General features: G+C 38.8%; 1 protein-coding gene across 1 annotated transcript; it reads left to right on the forward strand.

The window, feature by feature from the left end:
- Positions 1-3,069: 3,069 nt before the first annotated feature.
- TYRP1 (tyrosinase related protein 1) lies at positions 3,070-13,660 on the forward strand. The gene is made up of 7 exons (XM_074166073.1): positions 3,070-3,451; positions 6,737-7,059; positions 8,428-8,632; positions 9,564-9,731; positions 11,206-11,385; positions 12,747-12,893; positions 13,455-13,660. The coding sequence occupies exons 1-7, from the start codon at positions 3,070-3,072 to the stop codon at positions 13,658-13,660; spliced, it is 1,611 nt and encodes a 536-aa protein (XP_074022174.1).
- The last annotated feature ends 12,267 nt before the right edge of the window (positions 13,661-25,927 follow it).

Genomic DNA, 25,927 nt, shown 5'->3' on the forward strand with positions numbered 1-25,927 from the left:
AAACTCTCAGAAGGTTAAGACTGTGATGATGGTTACCACAGTTGAACCTCCATTTCATATGCTAATTTGCTCAGTGCCACATTCATCCACCTGGCCACTCCAATACTCAGTTCACAAACACTTGTGGTGTGTTGTCAGCACTCCAGAGGTGCTACACAAATAACAGTAGTAACACTAAACTATTTCCCATGCAATCTAGATAAAGTTGACAAAATCTAACTTTTCTAGAGTTCTATGTGTCTTAAGATTGGGAAATAAAAATCTTAATGAACTACAGTAGTTCTCAAAGTACATCACAGTTTAAAGAATTTTTAAATCTTGACCGCTCAGTAAATACAACCTGGTTGCTCCCAGAGAGCTGATGGTTGACTATGTAGTTAATGACATGAGGTAAGACAGAACCAGCACATCAGCTCTCATCACCACTTGGGCATGAATAGAACTAGCTGTATTTTCATAACATTCTCCAGTAGGTTAGGCTATAGGCCACAGCTAAACCTCATGTGGCTGCACAGAGAGCTGTTTTCAGCATCAGGAACTAATGTTTACACAAGGAAAACTGTGCATACTATATGCAAATGTCTAGCATATTAACTAAATTTCTTTGCAGGGCTTTTAGTCCACCCAGGCTATTAGTGACTTAGGGGTTCACACACTGACTTTTTTCTCATTACCTTACTTATGTAGGCAAGCCCTTTCTGAGCAGAGCCACAGAAACACAGATGCTGTGCATTTGGATAATCTCCAAGGTCAAATCTTTCCAGGCACAGTAGGGGAGCAGGAGTCTCTAGGGCAAGAATATCAAACTAAAGACTATAAAAAGGGATTGCATACCGCCAAACTGCTCAGCAAGATTTCCAGCAGCAAACACAAGGGAACATCTGGGGGCAAAGAAGGGAAATGATCTTCAGCTGTGCAGTTCTAATAGTCTGCTGAACAAAATTTGTAAGTGTCGGCTAAACAGAAAGTTTACAAAAGGTCTACATCAGGTCCACCTTTATATGGGGAAGTTTTTTGATACCCCAGTCAGTATATCTGTTTGCTCTTTTTTACTGGGGCTTTGTCTAAGCAGCAAGATTTATCCCTTCTAAGCTTATTATGAATTTGCTGTATTTGCTAAATATTCATAGCTAAAACGCGTATGCTTCTTCTTTGATCTGGGAGTTCTTTTCAGATAAAATCTCGAGAGTTTTTTTACTAGCTCTGGTTTACTTTCAGATGTAATAACAGTGAATTTGTGTCATGTGTGTCCCAATAGACATGTTCAAAGAGCAAAGGTTTAAGCTTGGAAAGAAGTAGGGTACAGAATAAGCTAGTAAAGAAGATAAAATAGGCTCAAATGGAGAACAAAATGAAAGCCAGAAAAGGGAAGAGTTTCATTTAAGGATTATCAAATATTCCTGTCTGCAAATGGGTAATAAATTAAAGATATGGACAAGTGTACTAAAAGTCTTCGTCCTGCACTGAAGCAAGCTATAGCATGTTTGGTTATACAAGACACAAATGGCAAGATTCACTGCTGTGGTCCATAACAGGTTGGCAAGAATAAGCACACAAAAAAACTGTTTCTGTGGCCTACCAGAATTGGGTTCACTCTCACATTTTGACTTGCATATAGAGAAGCAAAAGAAGGAGTAGGTAATCCATTTTCTGCTTGTTGTCAGTGACACTGTGGTTGAACCTTTTCACAAGAAACTTGTTAATGTCTTGTCTTGGTGCCAGTTAATATGTTTTTTGACAAATTATCCTCATCCCACTGAAAGCCATCTTTATTGATAGACCAGAAAGAGAGTAAGAGTTTGGATAAGGCCAGTTTTGCTCTGTGGAAATTGTTCTGCAAAGAAGCATTTTTTTCATGTCAGAGATTGTTTTTCTCTATTTCTATGTTTCATTACCTTTCATAGCAACCGCTTAGAATTTAGCATTTCAGGTTACTCCTATAAGATCATTGTCTTTTAATTTTATTATCAAAATAAATAGTTAAACTGAAAGCTGTAAGTTTAATATTGGAGTGTTTCATTTTCTAAATAATGTATCTTTGTCATTTACTTCAGCCTGATCTTGAAATGCCATTTGAAGAATTTTATTTAAAAAAAAAAAGTCTGTTAAATATGAATTTCCCCAGTGTTCTTTGTCTGTTTTCAAGTGAGCCTTTCTTTTCACGCAACGAAAAAAAAAACCCAACTTCACAGTTGTTCTGTTTTGAATTCAAGTATTTGTCTCTGACCTTTGCTAGAACTTGTAAAATCACAAGGAGACAAGCATGAAAGAAATCATGTGCTGTTCAAGTACTTAAAGTCCAGGGAAATGCACTGAAGTAGAAAGGGGATTAATAGAAGGAGGGTGAGGCCAAGCCATACTGTGTTGGTAGAAGAAGGATTAGTAAGCAGACTGAACCAGAAGAGAAATTAGCAGCGTTTATTTCAGGTTAGACACAGCATAGGACGTGCAGAGGTAGAACAGGATCTCAGCAGAGGAGGGGTACCAGAAAGAGAGAACAGGTACAATGCATGAAGTATTGTAGCTTCACTTTCTGATGGAGCTGCCATTAGAAAACAGCAAGGGAATACAGAGGGGAACTGCTGAGTAGAGAGCAAGATATACTAGTTAAATGGAGAAAAGAAAGGCATGAATGGCATGGGGGTGGGGTTGGAAAAATGTTCAAAAAACTGGTGCCTCAGACAGGTTTTAACATTTTGTGGTAGTAAAGTAAATCTGGCCAGCAGATGTAAGATGTGAATGAACATTTGGGAAGCACTTACAAATTAAATAGTAAATATAGCCCTATGCAGCAACCTAGGTGCAGATAATGAGAGAAGAGAAGAACATTAGTGTCTGTAGACAGAGTTGTTTGCTTTTCCAGTTAGAATATCAAAGTGCAGGGTTTGGAGGCACTTTATGGGGTGGAAGGGGTAGTCTGGAGGTTTGTATCACTTGTATTTATTTTCTCTCTCTCTCTCTCAATCTCTCTCTGTAGAGGGACCTGGGTGTCCCATCGCAGGACAGGAGAAGTCAGCGCGTGTGGACAGCTGGCTCTCAGAAGGAGCCGGCTCTGCTGGATCTGCCGTCATGCAGCTCCCCATGCTGTTGCTCCTTTCCCTGCCACCACTTCTTAGCATGCTCAGCCAAGCTGGAGCTCAGTTCCCTCGCCAGTGTGCTACTGTTGAGTCCCTAAGGAGCGGCATGTGTTGCCCAGACTATTTCCCTGTGTTTGGGCCAGGTACTGACCGGTGTGGTGTGTCTACGGGGAGAGGCCGGTGTGTACAGGTGACTGTTGATTCACGACCCCACGGGCCACAGTACATCCATGATGGGCGAGATGACCGTGAGCAATGGCCCATACGCTTCTTCAACCAAACCTGCCGGTGCAACGGTAACTTCTCTGGTTACAACTGTGGGTCATGTCGCCCCGGGTGGAGTGGACCTACCTGTAGCCGACAAATCAATATAGGTAAGAGCATCAGAAACATGACATGAAAATTGCCTGTTTGCAGTGCTTGCTTTTAAATGTACCTGGCACATTTCTTTTCTTTAAAATACAAAATGCCACTTATATTTATTTAAGCAAATGTACATTGCCATAGGGATTACTAAGGCAGTTACTAGATAAATCGTTCAGCTTGTGTACCAAGCAACTATATTTAGAATCACAGAATAGTTTGGGCTGGAAGGGACCTTTAAAAGTCATCTAGTCCAACCCCCCTGCAATAAGCAGGGACATCTTCAACGAGATCAGGTTGCTCAGAGCCCCGTCCAACTTGACCTTGAACATTTTCAGGGATGGGGCATCTGTCACCTTTCTGGGCAACCCGTTCCACTGTTTCACCACGCTCAGTGTAAAAAACGTCTTTCTTATACCCAGTCTAAATCTACCCTCTTTTAGTTTAAAACCGTTACCTCTTGTGCTATCACAACAGGTCCTACTAAAAAGTTTGTTCCCATCTTTCTTATAGTCCTTTTTTAAGTACTTAAAGGCCGCAGTAAGGTCTCCCTGGAGCCTCGTCTTCTCCAGGCTCAACAACCCCAACTCTCTCAACCTGTCCTCACAGGAGAGGTGCTCCAGCCCTCTGATCAATTTTGTGACCCTCCTCCAGACCACTCTAACAGGTCCATGTCTTTCCTGTGCTAAGAGCTCCAGAGCTGGATGCAGTAAAAGTAAACACATTAGTACCCAATCAAAGGAAGAAAGAAAATCTGTAGTCAGTACAGGATTAGGACCAAGTCCATTAAAGAACAGAACATCTAAGTAGAAAAAACACATATTCTTTGGAATTATTTGGGAGTAAAACAATATATATAGACATTATGTGTGTTTGCAAGTATGTCTGGGAATAATACATATCTAAAAATACAATGTTTAATACCTTGTGACTACTTTAAGTGTGACAGCAGTTCTCTTGATTCAAAATCCCTTAATACATTTCTAAACTATGTATCTGGCCTTGTAAATTTTTACTTACCTAGTTGCTATCAATGTCTTTAAAAGCCTTTACTCATGACTACGAGCTGTTCAGATGAATCAGCACAGGGACTGGTGGGCCTTTCTGAGAGTCCTCCAGTTTCAGTTTAAAGCAGAGTATCAGTAAACAGATGATGAAAAATTTTTGACATGGTTATGAAATCCTTGTGGGTCTGGAAAAATGTTGAATATCACAGGTAAATTGAAAAAGACAAGCAGGTTTCGGGACCCAGATTGTTGTTCTCAAGTCAAAACCATCTGAATGAACAAGATTTCAGTCTTTATTAGTGAAAGCTTAAAGGTGTTATTGAAATACTGTAAAATCCATAATCCTCCATATGACTGATGAGTTCTGTTGACATGAGAAACAATAGGTTTCTAGCACAAATGTGCTGTGCCTTTTGCAGAAACCAAAATCAGCACTGCCATTATTTTCACCAGATAGGAAACGTTCCATGAACGTGAGTGCAAGTTCCAGCAAGGGTTAACAAAAGACCACTTACCAATTCAAAGTCTTAACTATGAGATTTCTTAAAAATTACTTACTGAGGGCTGTGGGAAAGACTTTAGGATTTTATTCATCTTTTTTACTCCAAGAAGCAAACTAGAAAGCAGAAGCTATGTCTCATGAATTGGATCTGCTAAGCCAGGTTGCACCCTCTGATGCTCTGATCTGTTCTCATTAACAGTGATAAGTCTGGAAAATAACCAAGAAATAAATGTTATCAGACACAAACTTAGCAAAGTAAATCTGCAGATAGGCAAAAGCAGATTTAGAATATACAAGAGAACTTTTTATTTTTCTCGCTTATTAAATCCTTTCCTACTCAGTAAAATGCTAAGTAAATCAGATTTATCATGCATGACAACATGAGTTTAAATAGGGGAAATTAGCTTCCTATTATGCTTTAAGTTTCCACATGAAGGTCACCTCTTTTGTCCATGCATAGAGTTGGCCCCAGCTGCTCAGACTTTGGAAATAATTATTGGATTACTGTTGGCATATCCACATAAAATAGCTGTAAAATTCAGTTTCATGCATTTCTTCTATTTTTTTTCATATCTTCTAAATTCATGCTTAAATTGAATAATTGTCCCAATTTCTTATTGTGGTTCAGGCCCGTGTTTTGAAAAGTGAAAAGGCAAGATGTCTACGTAAATCAAAATTAGATGGATACTTTTAGTGCGCTGCTTAAAATCAACAACAAAATCAACAAAACCCCCTTCAGTGACTAGGGCTAGCATATCTGTCCAGTTCTACAAAACAGAAAAGGATGTCTCAGTATACAGAGTTCTTGAATGAAATTCATGCCTCCTAAAAGTACTTCTATAAACTTTAATGAAGCCATAATATCCCCCATTGAATCAACATTTTTTAGTGAAATGTAATTAACTTTTATTCTTCATATTGATTCATGCTGAAGACCTTTCGCTTCTCATATCAACATATTCTTATGGATTTTACAGTATTTTTTATAATGAAAATGAGCGCATGTTGAAGAATAGCTGTGAAAACTTCTACCTGTGTCTTAGTCTAAACTTAGCCTGAAATGTTCTCAGTCCAGGTGAAAAAGTGCTGGACTGGAACTCAGGTGATGTGGACTCTGTTCCTCTTGCTGATATACTGGTATTTCAACAAGTCAACTTTTTTCCTTGTTTTACTGTCTATATGTGGACAATGATATTTTTAAGTGGCTTTGAGATATAGTGCTGAAAAGGAGTAATATATGGCTGCTGTTAATAATAGCAGGTAACAACTTTAAGGAGAGATGTTGTACCATAAGAAATTCACAATTCACTGGTGAATCTGCCATTTTTCCTACAAAGATTCAAACATAAAGAATATACTTCTTCATTAAATTGTCAAGAAGTAGAACTTCTGATTATTATAAATGGCTATAGAGTATTCTTTTCTTGTAAAATATTAACAAAGGCAACCTTAAGTACAGCGGAGGAAGGTCTGAAAGGCTTGTGGGACAAAGAACTGTCTTTGTCATTCTTCTGACAGGATGGAAAGGTAATCCACAGCAATACTTCTAAAAGCACTAAAACCACAAGGTTTTTGGGTTTTATTTTTATTGGGCTTAGCCTTTCTGATAATAAATAACATTTTCTATTTATGCTCAGTACTCTTTGAATTGCCCCAGCAAAAAAATGATGAATGCTTGAAGAAAAAGAGACTTACCTGGAATTATTAGGAGCAAAATAAATTAGTCCTGTGAGATCAGGCTTGAGTGTTTAATACTTTCATAACTTGCTGTTTCTGTATCCTCACAGTCAGGAGGAATCTTCTGGATCTGAGTGCAGAAGAAAGGAGGCGTTTTGTGAATGCCTTACACCAAGCCAAGGTGACAATCCACCCTGACATTGTTATTGCCACACGAAGACGTGAGGAAATATTTGGACCAGATGGCAACACACCACAATTCGAGAATATCTCCATTTATAACTACTTTGTGTGGTCTCATTATTATTCTGTCAGGAAGACTTTCCTTGGTGCCGGGCAGCAGAGTTTTGGAGGAATTGATTTCTCTCATGAGGGACCAGCATTTGTCACATGGCATAGGTACCATCTACTGCAGCTTGAAAGAGACATGCAGGTAAAGTTCATGATTATATTAAGCCATGTGTTCATGGTATGTTTTGTACAGTTAAAGAAGTTATCCCCATATTCCAATAGGCAAAATGGTAGCAGCTCTTTCTATGCATTGAAATAACTGTTTCAATTTCAGTAATTCATTAGGTATACTAAAGTTAACGGAGTGTATTTAGGTTTTACGCCGTCATTGTGATAGAGATGTTAAAAATAATATTTCAACTAGAGGAATGGAAAACGTAAAAGTTACATAAAAATATCCTGTAAAAATAGGTACAAATTTTAGATATATCCACTAAAGGTATTTTATTGGACAAAAAAAAAAACAAGTTATTGCCAGTGTTATATTTAATATCAAGGCCCTGATCCTTGACTTAGTTAGACTAATGAAAGCAGCAGAAATTCTAAAGAAAAGTATTTTAGGGGTGGCTTGGGGATTCAGAATCACATTTTATTTGTATAATTACTGTAACTGTTTAGAGAAATTAGTGTTTTGTTATACTCTGTTCCATGAATCAGTGATTCTCTTGTGTCCCTTTCCTTGTGCGGACCTACCCATAAAAGGAATATATTATTTTATGGACCATCATCCTTCTTAAAGCAGAGAAAATTAAGTTTTCAAGGTCAGGATTAAATAGTCTTTGAAATCACTTCAAGTGTTTCCACTAGCTTCAATGGCTTTGCATCAGGCCAAGGCACAAATTCCCTTCAAAAACTCACATTTAACATCAGTGGCATTTCATTAGGTAGAAGCCCTGAGGAATTCTAGCTCTTAGTGATTTATTATATATTCCTATTTATGTTTGTTAACTTGATCATTAGAAAAGCTAATTTGTCTGGCCAACACATCCTGGTATATAAATATTGGAAGCCATGAAACACTCCAGAACTGTTTGGCTGCAAGCCAAACTAGAACCAAAGAATGAAAATTTGAAGGGTTGGTATCCCTTCTCCTTACTTTTCCATTTTCTCAGTCATTCCACAGTTGGCTTAGTTATTCTGTATACTACAAATGCTGCTGTTGTTGACAAGCCATTACAAATTTTGGAAAATTAGTTATCACTATTAAGTGATGTTTCTTACTACTCACGATATGGTTTCATGGAAGAGGTACCCTCTTATTAATAAGGGAGATCCATGACTCACATCAATAGTCCAACTATCTGTTCTGTTGAGAAAAGGTATCAAGATGAAAAACCACCAAAAGCTTTTACATAGATCTCATAGATTTTCCATAAATTTCATCTCCTCCATGAGGCAGGACTCCAGTTCTTGCTAAGATATATTTAACTGGTTTTTAGCATCCTTCTAGCAGTAAAGATTATATCTGTCTGGGGCACACATGTATTAACACCATATACATGTGGTTTAGAACATGTTGCAGGACCCCACTTTTGGACTTCCCTACTGGAACTTTGCAACAGGACAAAACACCTGTGATATCTGCTCGGATGACTTGATGGGAGCTAGAAGCAATTTTGATGTCTCTCTTATCAGCCAGAACTCAATCTTCTCTCAGTGGAGAGTGATATGTGAAAATATAGAAGACTATGAAACTTTGGGAACCATCTGTAACAGTAAGTATGACTGCTGCCAGATGTTTGGAGAGAAAATATAATACCTTACACTGCAATAGCTTTTCCCCAGCCAAAAAGTCCTAAAGTGATTTTTGATCCAAGTTTTAACAGTCTCCTGAGATAGTGAATACTTATCATCTGTCTTTCACTGAGGCACCTAGAAGTTCAAAATTTGATCAGGAGCTTGCAGCAGGGGAAGAACTAAGTGCTTTGATTTCCCTTCTTATGCAGTATCTATTCATCTCCTGTGCCATAAATAATTAAATCTGGCAGTCTCATTTCTTAACTCAAGCTTAAGTTTTCTTCTGACTGCTCCATTTATCACCTTCATGGCATTCTGCCCCTAAAAGGAGAACATCTAACAAATCTTCATGTTAATTATGTGGATCATGTTTTGAATGTGAAGAATATTGAATCGTAACACATCTACCTCAGCTACAAGAGCTAAAAAATCCCAGAATTCCAGCAAGATTCTTGTATATTCATCAGCTTTAAGCCACAAGCCTTCAGCATCTTCATGGAAATAGGGAGAAGAAATAGGAAAAACCACAAAGTTGGGCTAGTCACCTACAAAATCAACTATAGTCCTTTCCCCAGCCACTCTGTCAGGACATCCTCAAAATTTTGCCCTAGGTGTCATCAAGAAATCACATTGAAAAACTACCGAAATTTTCCCAAAGCACTCACAGAAACACAAATTTCAGCAAGAGGCTTCTAGATTCTTTTTAAAATCCTCATGGAAAGGATCCATCACACAGGATGCCATGAAGATTCAGATTCTTTGCCTGACATGAGGAACTGGCCCATTCATTCAGTCAAAGTGTCATTTGTGAGGAATTTAAGTTTTCCCCATAGTTCAGTCATTAGAAGGATGCATTCGGTGGCCTACTGTTTGCATCAGTATTGTTTTCTCTCTTCTCTCCACCCCTAGGCACCGAGGGTGGTCCCATCCGAAGAAATCCTGCTGGAAATGTTGCACGGCCTATGGTACAGCGTCTTCCAGAGCCCGAGGATGTTGCTCAGTGTTTGGAAGTTGGTGTATTTGACACTCCTCCTTTCTATTCCAATTCAACAGACAGTTTCCGTAACACAGTAGAAGGTAAACATGGCAAATAAAAGGATCTGGAGCAACTCCAAATAAGTCAAGGAGCAGACTTGCCATTTTTCCTGTTGGAAGTGTGAGTTTAGAGACAGTCTATTGGACATTAAGAACACATTGTTCTTAGCATTAAATATTAGCTTACTATTGAGTGGAAATAAGCTCTGGGTAAATTACTTAATAGCTTATGACAGTTCTTTAAAGGTATAAAAGCTTCAAAAGTCTTTCACTGGCATACTAAGTAGAGACTAGCTGAGATCAGGTCCTTGCAACCTAGTAATAGATTGCCATTGCTGAAAACAGGCAGCCCTGGCCTGCAGATTGATGCAGCTGCATCCTTAAATAAGGCAAATAAGTGCTCATAGCAATTACTCTTGAATCTGAATTAAAACAAACAAAAGAAAGAAAAAAGAATTGTAAGCCTTGGTAGTACTTAATTAAATGATATTGCAGTAATTGAGGTCTGGGTACAGGATTTACTGCTAGACATGTTAGTCCTCCTCTCTGGCCCATATAACTCTATTCTTCTCTCTTCACATTTAAAATGAAATTTTCAGTCACTGGCATCTGAACACGCACCCCTCAACACAGAAGTCAGCCTGATTTTATTCATGCTGTTCAACCACTATCCTGCCAACTGCTTCTGTGCTGTAATAATACATAGTTTTTAACAGCAAAGACTAAGATTCATGAGAAAAAATTACGAAGTAACAGTTCAGATCCCTGCCAGACCTCCTGTAGATCCTCTGGCTTTTTTGAAGGAGCCTAACTCCTACACCATGGACGATCTGCTCACATTTGACAATATCACATTTGACAATGGGGCTATCAATATCTAGGTATTTAAACATGGCTTTAGACAATTAACTGTATGCACCCCTCTCTAGAAAGTTTGCCTAGAGCTTGAAAATAGGAGAAGTTTTCATGATGCTTCAGATCCTGACACCTGACATGAAGGTTACAAGGTATTGGGCACTAACAGAATTACACAAGGTATCTTCTCTGAAAAAACAGAGAGTGTGAAGCTTTCTGAGATGTGTTTGCAGTACTCATGGAAATGATGTGTGGAAACATAACAGCTGGCTCATTAGGATGGATGGCAACATATACACACTGAAGTCAGCAGTCAGAAAACACATGCAACTATTTCAGTTATGCTGAAAGATATGTAGGTCCCAAATATATACCTTTATTTTCATTCTATGATGTGGTTTATTTTGCCTGGTTTTGCATTAGATCCCAGCTGCCTTTCACTCCACATTCTCAGCATTCTTCTGTAAAGGCTACTTTAATCTGAAAATTATGTGTGCTAGGGACATTTCTCAAATGCCAGTATGTACGCAATTAGCTACTCCTTTGTATTAAGCAAGGCAGCACAACAATATGATAGCTTTTCAGAGAAAAAAAGGACTGAAGCTTCCAAAGTAAAATCTTCACTGGGATTTTTTGTGTTCTCTTTTGTTTGCATATTCAGGGTACAGTGATCCATCAGGGAAATACGACCCAGCAGTTCGAAGTCTTCACAACTTGGCTCATCTGTTTTTGAATGGGACAGGAGGGCAAACTCATTTATCACCAAATGATCCCATTTTTGTCCTCCTGCACACATTTACAGATGCTGTTTTTGACGAGTGGCTGAGAAGGTATTCTGCAGGTAAGATGTGCTCATGGACAGAGGTGAGATGGGTGGATGCCAGTCTTTGTAGTCACAGGAGCTCAGCTGCTTCTTGTGGAACAGCAAGATGCCCCTAAGCTTAGGATAAGGACTGGAATTTTAACAGTGTAGTTAACAAACACAGAGTAAAAACAAGTAAGCTCCCTCTCTCACCCCACTGACATCCATTTTCAAATCACTTTCCATGAAGGGATTTGGCCAGAGATACAAGGCACAACTCAAGAAAACAAAATGTGCAAATACATTGTCTTGATAGAGCAAAGACAGTGTAACCATGGAAGGTCCAAATACTTAATGAACATTCCGTTGTCGTTTCTTCTATGTTTCTTCTTGTCAAACAAAATCAGATGCTATGCATACCATCACGATTCATTTTGACCACCTTTGTGATTTACTACCAGCATTCTAAAAAACATTTCCGTATCCTTTCCAAGGATGTTTACTGTTATTACCCTTGCTTCTTTAACTCCAAAAAGGAGAAAAGTAATAAGGGAGGAAGTGAATGAGAGTGAGGAAGGAAGGACAGAAGGAAGGAACTGTAAGGAAAGAAGACAAAAAAAAGAAATAAAGAAGGAAGGAGATTTACATCAGTTAACTGGGGGGACAATTCTGTGTAACCCCAATGTCTGTGCATTAGTCTGCACAAAGGAGCGACTCTATTTCTCTTAGGACAATCCAGGCCTCTCCTCCTTCTTCTACACAAGACTGCTGCTGTTGCACAACTGAGACCTCTTTATGCAGCTTCCACAACCTGCCTCATGTATTTTTCCCACACCAACTATCAGAGAACAATTGTATCCCCTTGTGGTACTTACATAACCTATCACAAGCTTTTGCATCATCTTACCAAGATGGATTTTTTTTTTTTTTTGCTTCAGCTGACTTTCTCCTGATTTACCATAACATTGCAGAAAAATTCCACTGGAGTTCTTATCAGCTTCCCTCCCAAACTGCATGAGAGAGCTCTTCGTCACTGTTACAATCAGAGAAAGCAAAATTGTAGCAAAAAGGTTTTCCAAGTCCTCCATATATACGTATTTCTCCTTTTCCATGCAAGAAGAAATGAAAAGACCAACACAGGCAGACAGTTTTACTATCTACTGGTGGTTTCTGTTAAAAAACAGAGATATCAGTAGTGGTCTTGCTTTTGGACCGAGCAGAGCCCTCCATTCTGGATCTGTGATACTAGAAAACCAATCTTTTCATATTGATTTAGGTTAGGAACAAAAATAATGAGGTACTCAAACCCCTGGATCACTGTTGGGAAGAAAAAAAAAATAAAAGTAGTGTAAATTATTTTGATTTTATTTACAGAAGTATGTTTTGACTTTCAAATTTAGATATTTCAACATATCCACTGGAGAACGCCCCTATTGGACATAACCGACAGTATAATATGGTGCCTTTCTGGCCTCCAGTTACCAATAATGAAATGTTTGTTACCGCACCAGAAAACCTGGGATACAGCTACGAAGTCGAGTGGCCAGGTAAACTGTCCAACCTAGGTGTTTCCTCTTTTTTTTGTCATCATGTCTTTCTCCCTTTAAGTTTATGCATTTTGTAACAAAGTTTGTTCAAATTTCACAAACAATATTTGATGCCTTTGTAAAGCTCTATTTCTCTTTTCTTGCCTGGATTTCCAAATCAGTTATGTTTCACTTTAGTACAACTAAATAGCTACTAATTATAGATTGTTCCTGCATGAAGCTCCCACCATTCACTTCAATTTTTGGCGAAGTTCTTATTTGGAACTAAACCTTGCAGAAGGTCCTTATTCCTATATCATATGCCTTCCTTAAATCACCACAGAGAATACAAATACATCACAAACCAGATAGCAGAAGAAAAGTCCAGGACTGTTTTGCGTGTAACAAGAGAGACTGAAATTTTCTCACATTTTGGAACACATCAACTAAAATTTAAACTGGTTCTCCTTCACAACTCATTGAATAATGACAGATACTGAGGTTTGGTCTGTCCCTCTGACATTTGTCCATATACTTGACATTTACTTTGAATAACTTTCTCTTTTGCTTTCCTTCCTGTAGCTCGGGCTCTCCGTGTCACAGAGATGATAACTATCGCAATAGTGACTGCACTGGTTCTTGTTGCAATTATCTTCGCTGCTGCTGCATGTATTGTACGCGTTAAGAAAAATAAGGATGATTTGCATCAGCCTCTTCTTACTGACCAGTATCAGCACTACTCAGATGATTATGATGGCATACCAACACCGAGCCAGTCTGTTGTTTGAAAAGATGGCACTTTTTTGCATCTGACTGAAACTGTTTATTTTGCTGTATTTTATAAATGGTGGTCATCCATCTGCTTTAAAATAAAGAGCATAAACTGTCAACTGTCTTGATGTGTTTGCTTCAGCCTTCACCTCCTCTTTCATCACACCTAGGCATCAATAAATCGCCTTTGCAATGCTAATTCTGTGTAGATTTTGATAGAATTCCACTAACTTTTCAGGGCTCACTTACAAGACTTTTTCATGTATATTTCTGTAAAATCTGCTAAAATTAAGTTAACTTGCTGACAGCCAATGTCATCTGACTTCACCTAGCCTTTACATCTAGATCCTTTTGCGAGGTACTTTTGTGAAATGGCCAAGTCTAGAATGAGACAGAAGCAGAATCTAGAATACAGGTAGGCACCTTGGCTAGGCAAATAGAAGTGTGTTTCAAAATAGCCAGCATCCCAGGCAGGGAGCTACAGGGGAATTCTGAGGTCAACAGCGTGTTTGAAATCTAACTTTATTCACAGAACATAGTTTTGATCCTATTGCTGCTTTTAGTTGGATCTGTGAAAAGAGATTCACCACCGAGAAGCCACTCCAGCATTTGGACACTTCAGCTGTATGTTCGAACGCAGCTGCCTGAAGGGGATATCTATTTGAAGAGGCAGCTGGCAGCAGCCTTCATTTTATTTTTATTTTGATTTTTCACTCTCTCACTCAGTTTTTCTCTCCCGCTACCCACATGGCAGGTCATTCTCCCCAGCAATGAAAGACCTTGCTTCTTTTCTCTCCTCCAGGAATTTAAACCGGCTTCTCTTGTACTTTGAGAGAAGGCCCCAGGCATCAGGCTGTAGGACAGACTTGGAAGAATAGCCACATGCAACTGCTGTTTAATTTATTCAATATGAGCCAGTAGGACAGAAACAGACTAACACCTGCCTTTACAGCCTGAGGTAGAGCTTGAGGAATTTGGCTTCAAACCTCATCTCGTCTCTGTCATCATAACTGGGTACCAATAAATCATAGATTTTCTTCCTCTGATGGCTTATTAGATCTAAATTTACAGTTGTTAGCTCACATACAGCAATGTTCCTGGGTTCAGACTACTGAATCCCACATCATGTACTCAACCCTCAAATTGTCAGACTATAAAGTCAAGCTGTCTCTTGTCTCTCTTTCTGTCTGACCCCAGCTTCAACAGAAATGGCAAGTAATTTGGATTGAACTCCTTCAGTCTGAGGCAGTTCTCCTAGACATTAAGTTATTAGGCAAAACAAGAGTCATGCCTTCTATGTATTGTGTTAACTTCAGTGGTTTCAGTGAGTACCAGGTGTGCTCAAAGCACACTTACACAGTTGCAATAAGATACGTAATTTGTACATTAGGAAGGACATAAACAGGAAGACAAATATTCTTGGCTAGGCAAGCCATCTTACCAAGCATGCAGCATGGACAACAACAAAAATTTACACAAGTAACTGATATTTTGGAAGAAAACTTTCACATGTGGCACCCGCAGCACAAAAGTAAATTAGAGAAAGGTCTTTTGGGTTGCACTTTTGGTTTTAATTACAGTCTATATAATCAGTATTTCAGGTGCATAAGCAGCAGCTCAGATTTCAACTTAAGTGTCTGCTTCTGCTCTTCTTGCTTGTACAGAGTAGCAACTTAACAAGTCATCCACTTTAATTATTTCAATGGATTAAAGCAGGGTGATCCAATGTACTTCGGATTGGGGTCAAGAGATCTGAATTTTATCCTTAGCTCTGTTACTGACCTGCTGACTGTTCTTAGCTAGCATATTTTTACCTCTGTGATTTGACTCATTTATAAAATGAAGATAACAGAACTTCCTTTTTAAAGTGTTTTTACTCCAGTGGATGAAAGGAAGCAAACTGAAGCTTGATAGCAGAAGGAAAATGGCATGGCAAAATCGGATCTTGTGAAAAGGATGTTAGCCATTAAAGCTATTAGATCCTTAAAGCAAAAGCATACACTCGTGTTTTGAGCAGGCTGTAAGTCTTGTAGGTCAGAGAATGAGGAGACCTGCCTGCTAGTTATAGCTGCCTTACATAAATGAAGGAAGCAAGGCAGATTTTTATAACAGACTTTAAAAAGAAACAGCAAGCACAGGAATTAGAGGGGGAAGGAAAGTGGAGAACTGTGTGTGTGACCCATTCTTGATAAGAGTCTCACAAGTCCTTCTTTCTTTGGTCACTGTTTGCAGTACTCTGAACTATGCCTGGGTGTGGAGAAAACGTTCCTGCCATTCATTGAAGCTGCTTGGTGTTTGTTCCTGAGCTAATCTGATGGGGAAAAACTGCTTAGGTTTGAAATCTGAAATGGCCAGTATATGAGAAAATTAAGAAAAATAAATAAACACCATAAAATTGAGTGTGTGATAACTTTAGGCTTTCACTTGGAGAACAGGTAGCAGAAGTTATGAGGAGAAGAGAGGAAGAGAAAAGCTGGAAAAAAGTACTAACTGAGAAGTCCTACATGCACCAATTATCAAGCGTGTGATGCCACTCCTCCCAATGACTTTTCCTCCCTGTTCTTCTCATGAAGGCTTATTCATGTAATGGTTGTATAAGGCAGCTGGAAAGGATATTTGGAAATTACAAGAAAATAGAGCTAAGTTCATGTTGAATTGATGGCCATGCCAAAAAGGAACTGTGACATAGAGAGCAAAGGGTTGGCACCATTAAGGAAAAATTGAAAGGAGCTTCAGATTTAGATATAAGTAGAGATCTCTAAAGTGTTGTCAAACAGAAACTCTCATACAAATTAGAACTCTGTAGTTTATCTAAAATTTGGAGATTGCTGAATAAACATTGATAATGATGCTAAAAGAACTAAAATCTATGGATGTAATTGGTGATAGACCCTTTTTCCACAAATACTTAATGGCCTAATGAAATATCATATTCTTATTGTTTTGACTAAGATTGCAGTGATTGTATCACAAAGAAAGAAAAAAAAAAAAAAGAAAAAAAAAATTTTAAGGCCACTTAGGTGTCCCCCTCAACTGAGGATGTTAATGAAGGCTTTTGAAATTTATTTCTCTTATAAAACGCAAATTAGTAGACAGTAACTAGTGAATTCAAATACGGAAACAGTAATTCAGATTCTCTCCAGACAATATAATATTAAACAAACTGAGGTTTTGCGAATATGCAAGACAGAAAAAGAACTAAGTTCAGGGATTCTAGAAATAAAAAGAAAGCTGCCAAAACTCCATTCCACCTTGCAAAGGAAATATTCAAAAAGTTCTTTGACCATACAAATGAAAATGCAATAAATGCAGAGTCAAGATTAGCACGATCCAGATAGATTTTCTGTTAGTGATAGCTGACCTCCATTTTCAGTAATATTAACTATGCTGATCTTGTACAGAAAGACTTAAAGGCTTTTGGAATGAGAGACAGAAATTGCTTTACAAGGCAGAAACTAAACAATATATCTGCATCAAGACAGCAGGCAATTTCCATCCAAGAACCTCAAAGTTACAGACAAAACTGTAAGTCCATCTGTAAGGTGTTTGAATAATTATATCAGGTAAGCCAAAGTATTGTGCAATTGAGAGCAGCAATATTTTAAGGGGAAAGGAAAATAAAAATGTTCTGAGCAACTACAAGCTTATTAATTTAGACTCAATAGCATGACAGTCTCCAAAACAAACCATGAAAATACAGTTGCATCAAGTACAGAACAGATCTATCAAAGTTAAACCATGCTTGCTAGCTTAATAGCTTTCTTTGATAAAATAATTCAAAGATATTCTTTAGGAATAATATTGATGCTGAAGCCTTTAATAAAGTGGCATGGGCTTAAGCCTGAAAAGCTAGGAATTGGAATAGGATCTGCAGACTGTGAGAAGAGTTAACTATAGAAGAGATGGTAATATAGTATTGAAAGAAGTACCAGGACTACAGGGCTAGTCCCTGTAGCTCTTTACTAGCAGAATTATGAAGACTGAATCAGCCTTATTTAGTTCTTTCAAGAAAGATGTTGATGCACAAAACCACATTGTGTGGATAGTCATCACCCCTAGGCCAGTACTGGAAGAGAATCTAAAGAGGGATAAGGATAACCTGCAGAAATACCTTGTGAACTTTAAGATTTGAAGAAAGGTGAGAGGAAGTGGAACAACACAGTAATGATATCATCACTCTTCCCCTACAGTCCAATACATAAATTTCTATACCCATGTGCAAAATTTTCCAGTAAGGAATAAAAAGCATTGCAAACCAGCTTACAACAGAAAACCTTACGTCACCAATGTGATACTAGTGTGAAAACAGCAATGGCAGTTGGTCATATGATGTAGTTTATGTTGATGAATAAATGTACTATATATCATGGAAGTTTAAAAGATTCTGTAAGTTGGCTGCATCTGGGGAAAAATGTCCCCACAAACTGGTATTTCTACGTGAAAGAAAAGATTTTCAAAGGCAGATTGAAGAATTTAATAGAAGCTAGTGGGCAATTAGGCTGTTCAGGTAACTTCCTTTTAATGGTGGGTAGTAAAATCATAACTTGCATTAACATCTGCTTTGGACACAAAGCTGAACTATTTGTGTAATGTAGAGAAACATTTCTAACCTCAGAAGTTTCAGTTCTTCTGTGTATGGAAGGGCTAAGCAACACTGGTTAATAATAGCTTTATGTTGATATAGAATTGGAATGACTCCCAAAATGAGATTTATTGCTGAAGTATATTCAGTTTGCCATCTTAGTATTTCTTATTGTCCAAAAAAATGCCTCCCAGGTGAACATTTGACTACCAAAAGAATAGTTTGGCAAGGAAGCTTCCTTAAAACTGAGACATTTATTTTCAAAATATTAATTTGGACCAAAATGTATGGATCTCCTCTCTCAAAAATGAATTTCAACTTGAAATCTCATTTAACCTTTAAGCTTACAATGAAAGTGCTGGAATTAGCAGATGCTGTGTTCAGGTGCTATTTTATGGTAAAGGGAAAGGGAAATGGCATTCAGAATATCTGCTTCTTGCTGTTCATCAGAGGGAATTAAAACAGTACAATTCCAACTAAAATAAACCTTGGATTAACTTCTGTGTAGATTTTTAAATACATAGTGTCCATTCTTTTTTGTCATCCTGCCAATCCCATGCCTAACGCTCAAAGGTATCTAAGGTAAGCCACTGCCAATTCCAATTATGTGCATCTCTTTTCCCCCTTCCTGCCTCAAATGCTGGGGGCAAAGGAGAAGATCTAAATAGTAACTTAATATCTTGCTGAAATCAGTGCCCCTGTTCAGTACAACAGGGACTCATGGTGTTTTGCTTGAAGCAAAGAAAGCTGCAAAGGAAGACAGAAGCAACGCTCTAGAATTAAACATCCTTAATTTGAGGCTGAACTCATGATAGGATGACTTCCTAAGAGGATCTTAAGCTGTCCACACAACCTGTCTATTTACTCCTGGTGTTGAGTTTTATTTTGCTTCAGTTCAAAAAGGTTGAGAGAAAACTACTGATATAGATAAAAGGCCTTGTGCTGAAGAAAATTTTTACAAAGAAAAAATCTCAAGGGAGAAGAGAGGAGGGAAAGAAATTGGTTTTTTAGAAGCTGAAAGTTGTGTTGTAGCTGAAATGGTCTCAAGCTATTAAGACTGAAGTTTGCAGGAAATACAATATTTCTCTCTAGACTGCCATATAATATACCAGAAAAAATAGTAGCTCCAAACAATATCATTGCACCTAAGGCCTCCAAGTGAAATTTTGTCTCTTTGCAACACCTTCTACAAATCAATACATAGGAATGATTCTGTCTGACCAGCATAGTTAAAGAATGAAATAAAATTAAATGGTATCAAGTGATTGAATAATTATGTTATGCATGAATCAAAAGTGAAGATGCTGGTTTCAACTGCACGTTGGATGACAGGGATCATCTGTACTTTTTTATTAATTTATAGGCAAAAAAAATGTTACCCTTGCCAATACCTACTAAGCAATTGCATTTAATTTGAGCATAAAGCAAAAGTCTCATGTTTGAAATAAGGTGAAATCTCCATTTTACATTTCCTTAGGAACCGTATTCTTACTTGTACCATGGCTTCAAGATAGCTCGGAGTACAATTCCCCTGTGGGGCGCCCAGATCCTGGCAGGGAGCACAAAACAGGCTTCTGCCGCAGGCAGGGCTTTGTGCTTGCCACAAGGTGGCATTTCATCAACCAATTCAAGTTGTGTAACACGGAATAGAAAACTTGTTAACTGAAAAGTCACTTCAAGTCCTAAATGCAATTTCCTAAAAAGGTAGTTAATTTGTGTCCCTCGACTTCCTATTCCAAGAGAAGTCTACCTTCTTTTCCTTTGGGACACTATTTAAATTCTTGCATGCTCACTATTTTAAAAAAAAATTCTTAACAGAAACAATACATGTCTGTCTCATATCTGCAATTCTTGGTTCAAAACAGCAAGTAAATGCTCTCCACTGGGGAAGGTTTGCTTTTTTTTTTTTTTTTAACAGGAGCAGAGAAGTGGTCATCATATTTTCTTTTTTCATCCCTGCACCTAGAAGTGAAAATAAAATGGGGGCCTACAAAACACTGATACTATTTGATATTAGAAATTTATGATCTGAATTTGTTCTTTTAGCACTGCTAATGTTTTTCTTCTGGCAGTCTTGGAAGATAAATCAGCAGCTGCAGCAGCAGGGCCTGTAAATAGAGCATCAGTTCTTCAAGGGAGTAAGAATTCAGAAAGGTAAGGCTGATAATAGTCAAGCTGGCATGAAAGCGGCCAGATACAATTTTTTCAGCTGGAAACCATCACTCAATGGCAGCCCCTTGCCCAGATTTTTACCTCAGTTTGGTTTGGGCATAGTGCTAGCACAAACTTACCTAGCAATTCCAATGCTCTGGAGCACTTCTGTTCCTAAGGCTCCCTGTGGACCACCATGCAGCTCTTGCCACTGTGCCTTTCCCCTGTGGTATTCTCTGCAAGGGTGAGCAAAAGAGACCGCAGTCTCACCGCATGAGAGATTTGTTCACCCATTCTTGAAAAAATGTATGGCAATTACTAATCAATAAATTAGAAACAGGCTAAAATTAGGCCATGAACTACAGAAAAGAGGCTGGAACAGTATTCCGCTGAAGGCTTTTTCTCTTTTAACTTTTCCACATATTCTGTCAACAGTTTGAGGCTTGTTATAATCACCTTTAAATGGCCTCTTTAAAATGTCTTTTCTAGTAGTGGCGACTGGGGTCAAAAAGGAGAGTACTTCACGTGTCAGCTTCATCACAGACAGCAAGTGCTGTTTCTGCACAAAATTACCTCAAAACTGTTTCTGATCTAGAGGCAGATAGTCATAAATGTTAATTACAGTTCTTTCCCTTCAGATGTTAGTGAAGTGACAGGAAAAATGGAGTCTGTCCTCTTAGCTATGGAAGATGAGATGAAGTGAGATGAGGTAAAATGAGGGACAATGAAGGATAATGACATGGAAAGCAATCTGGCATGAATGTTGTGAACCTTGACAACTCAGGTTCATGTCCTGTATCATCCTCAGGGGTTGCATATTACATCCTGTGGGGCAGGCACCTCAGCTCTGACATTTGCTCCAGTCATGTGAGGCTGTAGGATGTCCCCAGGTCTGACTGGTTGATGTCCAGTGGTTCACCTTCTTCTACTGTGAAAAGACCCATCTTGTTCTGCCCTCTCTCTCTGCCTTTATTGAAATGAAGCCCTACAGCTTCTGAGGCTCTGAGGCTGATGGGTCAGACCACAGGAAAAAGGCGAGTTTACTTTTCAGATGTCATCAGCCTACAGGTTGAAAACCTGCAAAAGAGTTACTGGTGGTGCCAGTATTGAAGAGCTGGACAGGTTACAAGAACTCCATGAACAGGGGACAGAGGAAGATAGTAATTATTGCTGGTTCATTCAGGGGGAAAGTTACCTTTCTGCATAATGCCTGTTATTATCTGAGTTTTCAAAGGACTTGTGATCGTTGGCATTATGCCTTGCTGAAAGCAGGCCCTCTGCACATGGATGAACTTCACTTATTTGAGGGGACACTCTGCTTTCTGGAAAAATATTTTCATCCGAAGTTTTGACTTGGAAAGTTCCATCCAAAGTAGGAAAACTGATTTCTTTGCTGACAAATGAAAAAAGGAAAACAGAAAAAAAAGAAGAAAAAAAAGGAAAAAAAAAAAGAAAATTAAGAAAGATTGAGGGATGGGAAGCCATAAAGGGAAATGAGAGCTAAAATGTAAATGAGCTTTGCTTGCTTTAATCAAGTTTTGGGAAGACATTTAAAAAAGGAGTAATGAGTATTCCATTGTGGAAATATTTGCCTGTATTTAAACAGCTGTAGTTTCCCTCCTGCATGGGTCCTTCTGTTCAAGGAGCTCTTACTATACTACTCTAGCATAGCCTCCTATTCAGGATAGAAAACCATCTTGTTTATTGACATCCACGTGTTTTGTGCAAAAAATAATATGCTATGCCTCCTAATAACTTCCTTGAAAGCTCCAAATCCAAACAGAAACAGCCTCTTCTAATCACCCCTTTCTGCAGGCAACAGCTTCTTCTAAACTACCAGGAGGAAAACAGCACAGTACCACATGTTCACAGGTCTTCCCTAAGACCTAGATGTAGCAGTCAGTGCAGCTCTTATTTCCAGGACTGCCTTCAGGTTTGGACTTGGGAGTCTCCCAAGTCCCAAGGAGGGGCCGGGGGTCCTTGAGCTCTTTGCTGGTGCTTTGTGGCCGTCATACCCCAAGACAGCGGCATTTCAGAGTGTTGTTGAGGTTAGGGGTCCTGGGGAGGGGCCGTCCCACCTGTGCCTTGTGTCCTTAGCTTTGCAGGTGCTAGTGCAGTCCTCCAACCCTTTCTGTGGTGTATTTTATATCCTGCTTTTAACAAGCAGATTAACTTCAGCTTCTGTGTTCAGGTACTTCCAGGCATAGCTTCTGGTTTCTCAATAAGCTTCCGTTGTTTTTCCACCCCAGAGAAGTGAATGGAGTCCAGCAGCTCTCAAATAAAATTGTGTTACTGTCCCAGGTATGCACAGTCTGGAAGAGGGAAATTTTTATATTCTACCACCAGGTGTTGGTGATGTTGAATTTTCACTTGAAGTTACCAACAGAATGCACTGGTGATAGTCACTGAAAGATTACAGATAGTATGTGTAGACATGACTCTTTTGGCACCTGGGGAATGAAACTGAGATACCAGGGAAAGGGCAGGATCGTGACTGCATTCTAACTACAGCTTTGCTTCCTCCATAGGAACGAGGGTCTGAAAGGGCATCTGTGACACTATGAAACTAGTCAATGAGGTAGTCTACCAGTATTTCGTTCTGGACTTGTACTTACTTCAGTGCAAATGGTTCATAGACCAAAGACTGTGTTTTAAAAATAAAACAGAATTTCAGAACAACACTTTGTGGCTTTGAAAGCCAAATGCTTGCGTGACTATTGACTTGACAACATCATGTATTTTTAAGTGAAGAGATAACTCTCTAAAGGTTCAGGTTTTTGAATAAATTTATCCTGTATAAGGAAAATGCCACTACTATATAAGTCAAGAGACTCTCTGTATGTCTAAGCAGCACATAGAGTCAGCCTGTATAACCTCCACATCTCTCTAACCCAGGCTATTCATTGGCATAGACCATGCTTCTTGACCTCTTTTCATAAAGCACAGAGAGTAACTTCCACACAAAGCAGAAAGATAATTTAAATTCTTAAATCTATTCTAGGGTTGAAATTTGGGCTGACACATTCTTCAACTATGGTTAGGCATATTATTCTTCCATCTAAAATCAGCGCTTTCAGACATCACTTTGCTAGATACAGGTTATCAGAGAAACAAGCATAAGACAGAGTAGATCAGCTAGGGGAAAGGTTGGTGCCAGGAGACCAAGAACCACAGTCAAGAACTGCATAGACACAAGAAAAGTAGTCTTGAGGTGTCTGACTGTATTTAAGACTTCACAGACCCACCCATATCCACCTGGCAAAATTTATGTCTGTGGTGGTAACAATCAGCTGGCTGCAATTAACTGTAGCCTGAAATCAAACCTAAATGTTACCACCTGATCTTTAGGCTTAGTCACCTCGTCAGACTGCAATCTGGCTGTTCTTCCCAAGGCAGGCAGAATTTAACTAGGATCAGAAAACACCAGGAAAGGTGATTTAGGCTACAGTGCCGGCTGGGTAACTGCTGCCATCAGGAACTATTAATCTTCTTACTTGCCTAACTAAGATAAACTATGGATTAACCAATTCAAGCCAGTAGGAGGGGATCAGCTGGAGTTAGAAAGTTAGGCTTTGTAGGGGCTGCCCAGATAAGTTTAAGACTCACAGTAGCTTGTGTTAACTACATAATTCTAGGTCTAGGCTATGCAAGCATCGGCAGCTAAGGTAAAGCAGTGGAGATGATATCTCAGTGCATGTATATGTAATTCCAGATTACTGCTGATATGCTAAATCTATCAGGGTCTGGCCTGCTCAGGGTATGGGAGTGGACACTGGTAGGGGACTGCAAGAAATGAGGATTATTTGCCTGAGCTGTAAGTCTGTGGCCAGTGCTGTAACTAGAGACTTTACTTAGACTTGAGTGATTCAATTCAGCATTATAACTGGTTTGGAAGTTTTTCTTCAGGTCTTACCTCAATTTACAGAAAGCTGATGGGCTAAAGAAATTCTAGTATTGGGATTAATACTCATGTTGGCATAGAAGATGAGCTGTAAGAATAATTTTTTTGAAGCAAAGAGTTTTAAGACTGGGTCTGAAGGTGATGGGTAATTAGCTAAGGTCATCAAGATGCATATAAATATAGGTCATTGTGTCCTGGCTGGGATTGCCAAGTATATGTTAAAGTTGATGCCTCATAGGGACACTTTGTAGGAAAGTGCATGCTAGGGTACAGATAATGTCTGAAACAGGTTTGCTAAACTGGATTAAGGTTGTCTGTCTAAAAAGAAAATATTAAATCAAACCAATATTAAAAGAAATAAATAAAATTATAAAAGCCATAGGGACTGTCAGCAGTCTCTGGTTTATTATGAGATTAGGACTCAAACCAGCAAAGACTGATCTGCTCATTTGGCAGCCAGAATTTCGATTAGCAGAATTTGGTTTAGCAGCTGAAAACATCCCATATGCTACATCTACATTTTGGATGTGTGGGTTCAGAGCAAATGACACTGCTATGTCCACATTCAAAATGGCAAACAGAATGGCTGAGGGTAGTTTAAGGCTGACTCTTGGGGCTAGGGATCAATAAGGAATGAGCTTCAGACAAACAGGCAAAATTAGGTTGATGGGGTGATTGGGGGGACAGATGCAAATGCTATCGTGGCTGAACTTGCTGGTTGGATGGTGGCACAGAGCCACTGTGCTGAGGCTGAAATGAGGTGTGCTGTATGCTTACTGCAGTTGGAATAGATCTCCACTTCACATGAAACCAAAGAATATCACTGACAGAGAAGGATATTTTGGTTGACCTTAACGGACACTGGTGTTTGCCATTAGTTTGTTTATACTTAACAAGGTTGTAAACTGAAAATCTTCAGCTGAGAATTGCATGTAACCAGGCTGGGAACGTGCTAGAGTTCTGGTGCATGCTTTACCTTTCTAGGCAGGAAATAAATTGGCTTAGGAATTTTTTTACCCCTTGATCCCTACCCATAAATATTAGTGAAGTTACTGTTAAAAGCTGACAGCAGGAAGACTATTGATTCCAATGTGTTTGTTCCATGTTAAATATTTTCCCAGTAGAACTGAGATAGATGGAAAGCAGTTCAAGCCACTTAAAATAATGAGCTATTTCCTCTCCTTGCAGCACTTAAAATAACTGTCTTGGGGGAGGGTGAGGAGTTGTTCCTGGCAATAATTGAATGGGTTCTCTTCATTTTATTCCTTTCAAAGATATCAAAGTTGTCTGTACTAAATGACTCTTCTACACCTGGCAGCTTTGATAACACTGTTCACTTCCCATAATAAATAGGATCACCCTTCAGCACCACTTTCATTGACATTTATCTTGTGACACTATGTTTTCTATCAGTGCAAGGCTAAACACAGACCTTACCATGTTTGTGGCAGGTCTTGAGCCTGTCTGCGTAGCTGCTACCGTAGTGAATAAACATCTGCCCTCTTTATCTAATAAGCAGAGACTACCTAACATCAAGTGGCATGCAAAGGAAGAAAGGGGAGAGGTTGCACAAGAACTGTCTTTAATAAAATGTCAAAAGTGAATCGTTCAACAGCAAGATAAAATTAGGACAGCAAACATGACCTTTTT

Source organism: Numenius arquata, chromosome Z (assembly GCF_964106895.1).
Source record: "Numenius arquata chromosome Z, bNumArq3.hap1.1, whole genome shotgun sequence".
In the NCBI taxonomy this organism is placed as follows: Eukaryota; Metazoa; Chordata; class Aves; order Charadriiformes; family Scolopacidae; genus Numenius; species Numenius arquata.